The sequence below is a fragment of the Diaphorina citri genome, unplaced genomic scaffold (assembly GCF_000475195.1).
Source record: "Diaphorina citri unplaced genomic scaffold, Diaci psyllid genome assembly version 1.1 scaffold3396, whole genome shotgun sequence".
Lineage (NCBI taxonomy): Eukaryota > Metazoa > Arthropoda > Insecta > Hemiptera > Psyllidae > Diaphorina > Diaphorina citri.
The window spans coordinates 6,991-9,078 of NW_007380804.1; the positions used below are offsets into that span (position 1 = coordinate 6,991).

At 34.7% G+C, this 2,088-nt stretch overlaps 1 protein-coding gene across 1 annotated transcript in view; it reads right to left on the minus strand.

Annotated features, from left to right (window-relative positions):
* Window positions 1-912: 912 nt before the first annotated feature.
* Window positions 913-2,088, minus strand: part of LOC113471956 — a 16,909-nt gene continuing 15,733 nt past the window's right edge. The window contains exon 3 of the mRNA XM_026831460.1: window positions 913-1,247. Coding sequence (XP_026687261.1) covers window positions 958-1,247 — 290 coding nt within the window. The 3' untranslated portion in view covers window positions 913-957. The remainder of the gene's footprint in view (window positions 1,248-2,088) is intronic.

The following is a 2,088-nucleotide window of genomic DNA, read 5'->3' on the forward strand; positions in this document are numbered from 1 at the left end:
CTTCCGCTTCCGCTTCTTCTTTGACGTTGACCGCTCTACAGCTTAAACCACTGGACCTATTTTGATGGTTGATGGCTCATTTTTTTTCTCGTGAGTGGTAGGTGTGCCTTTTCATATTTTCAAGGCCCCCAAAGGGCCCCTTCGGCCTTAAATTTGATAAAAGAGTGATTTTTAGGGGAAAATTATCGCTCGAGTTGATTAAGTAATAAGGAAGTTTTGTGCTTCGTAGAGGCAGAAGTCGGCGTGTCCGAGTGATAAGAAGTGTGATTTCTGACTAACTGATGAGCGGGTGGGGTGGGGGTTCGAGTCCCACTGTTGTCTTTTTTTTTGTACATAATTTTATCATTTAAAAATATTTTATGGATAGCCATAGTTACTTTTTTCATAATTCTATAGTTGAAAAATAATAAAATAAAATAAAATAAAATCAACTCTTTCAAATCTGGGGATATTTCAAATTTATGTACATATTACCATAACGAAACATTAAAACTGAAGAGATATCATTTCTGATTTCAATAGACAATTGAGGACAGTGACAAAGGGCGTATTTGGCCTTTTCTGTTTTTCTCCTAAAATGCCGGGTTTTACCTGATGAGGTGATACATAATATCCAAAGTTGATTAGGACCAGCTACATGAAAGTTAACTAATTATGTTACCTACTATGATGTATTTCACTCGGAAATGATCAGAACTTACCAAAACATACCTAATGATGTTATTATATATTATTTAATTTTTCACTCGGAAATGATCGGAACTTACCAAAACTTACCCAATGATGTTATTACGGTATTTTTCACTTGGAAATGTTCGGAACTTACCAAAACTTATCCCATGATGTTATTACGGTATTTTCACTAGGAAATGGTCGGAACTTACTAAAACTTACCCAATGATGTTACTATGGCGGGGTCTTTTTTATGCCACAAAGTGGTATTTTTTGGGGTATATATTATGTACCTGCAGGGTAAGGCCAGGTTAAACAGTCTCCACTCACTTGAGACTTCATCTCATTCAACTTGATTTTCTTAGCCAGCATAGAGAGGAATCGGTTCTGTGGATTCAAAGCCTTAAGGTTTTGCACTTTGTCCAACATCCAGGCTGATGTGTTGCCATAGTCACTCAATAAGAAGAGGAGAGGACACAAGGCAGTCAAGTAACACGGATAGTCAATCAGTTTAAATAGGAACATATAGTGTGATTCCAAATCACATGGTGCTATGAGATTGTTGTTGAGCATTGCTGTAAATAGAATATAAACAATAAACATATATATAAATAGAATTGTAGATTTATCTGTACATTGCTTAAGCTAGGCTTACACTGTGTGCTCAGTGAGCAAATATTTGCACCAGAAAAATAGCCGCATACAAATATTTGTTTGCAGGGGATTACATGTGAGGCATTTTTAGGCAAATATTTTGTTTGAAAATGTTTGCTCAAATAGAGAAAAATAAAAATTTGCTCACATCAAAAATAAAGGTTCCCACTATATTACAATAGGATATTTTCTCTCTGTTTGCCAGTGCCAGTTATTTGCTCATCTTTGCTCTGTAAAAAATCTGGTGTGAACATCACACGACTTTCTATTACATTTGCGGAATACGTATTTGAAAAAAAAGGGTCCAAAAATTGAACTTTTTTTTTCTTAAAATACTCCCCGTGTGATAAGGAATCATAAAGTATGAAAAAAATTGATTTTTTTTTTACTTACCGTCTTTTTGAAAATTTATTTAAGTTCGAAGCAACATTGACACTGGTTGATATCTGGATAAGTGACTATCCGATTTTTACCAAATTGTTACAGTCGCGTCCTTGGAACATACCGGGATAGCATACCAAATTTCATCGCTCTAGGACAAACCGTTCTTGAGATATTTTGTATACCACCTTTTCCCAATTAAACCAGGACCGATTGCAATACTTTCATTACTAGTATAGCTCCGCTATAATAATAATAATAATAATAATAATAATAATAATAATAATAATAATAATAATGATGATGATGATGATGATGATGATGATGATGATGAGGATGATGATGATGATGGGGATGGTGATGGTGATGGTGATGGTGATG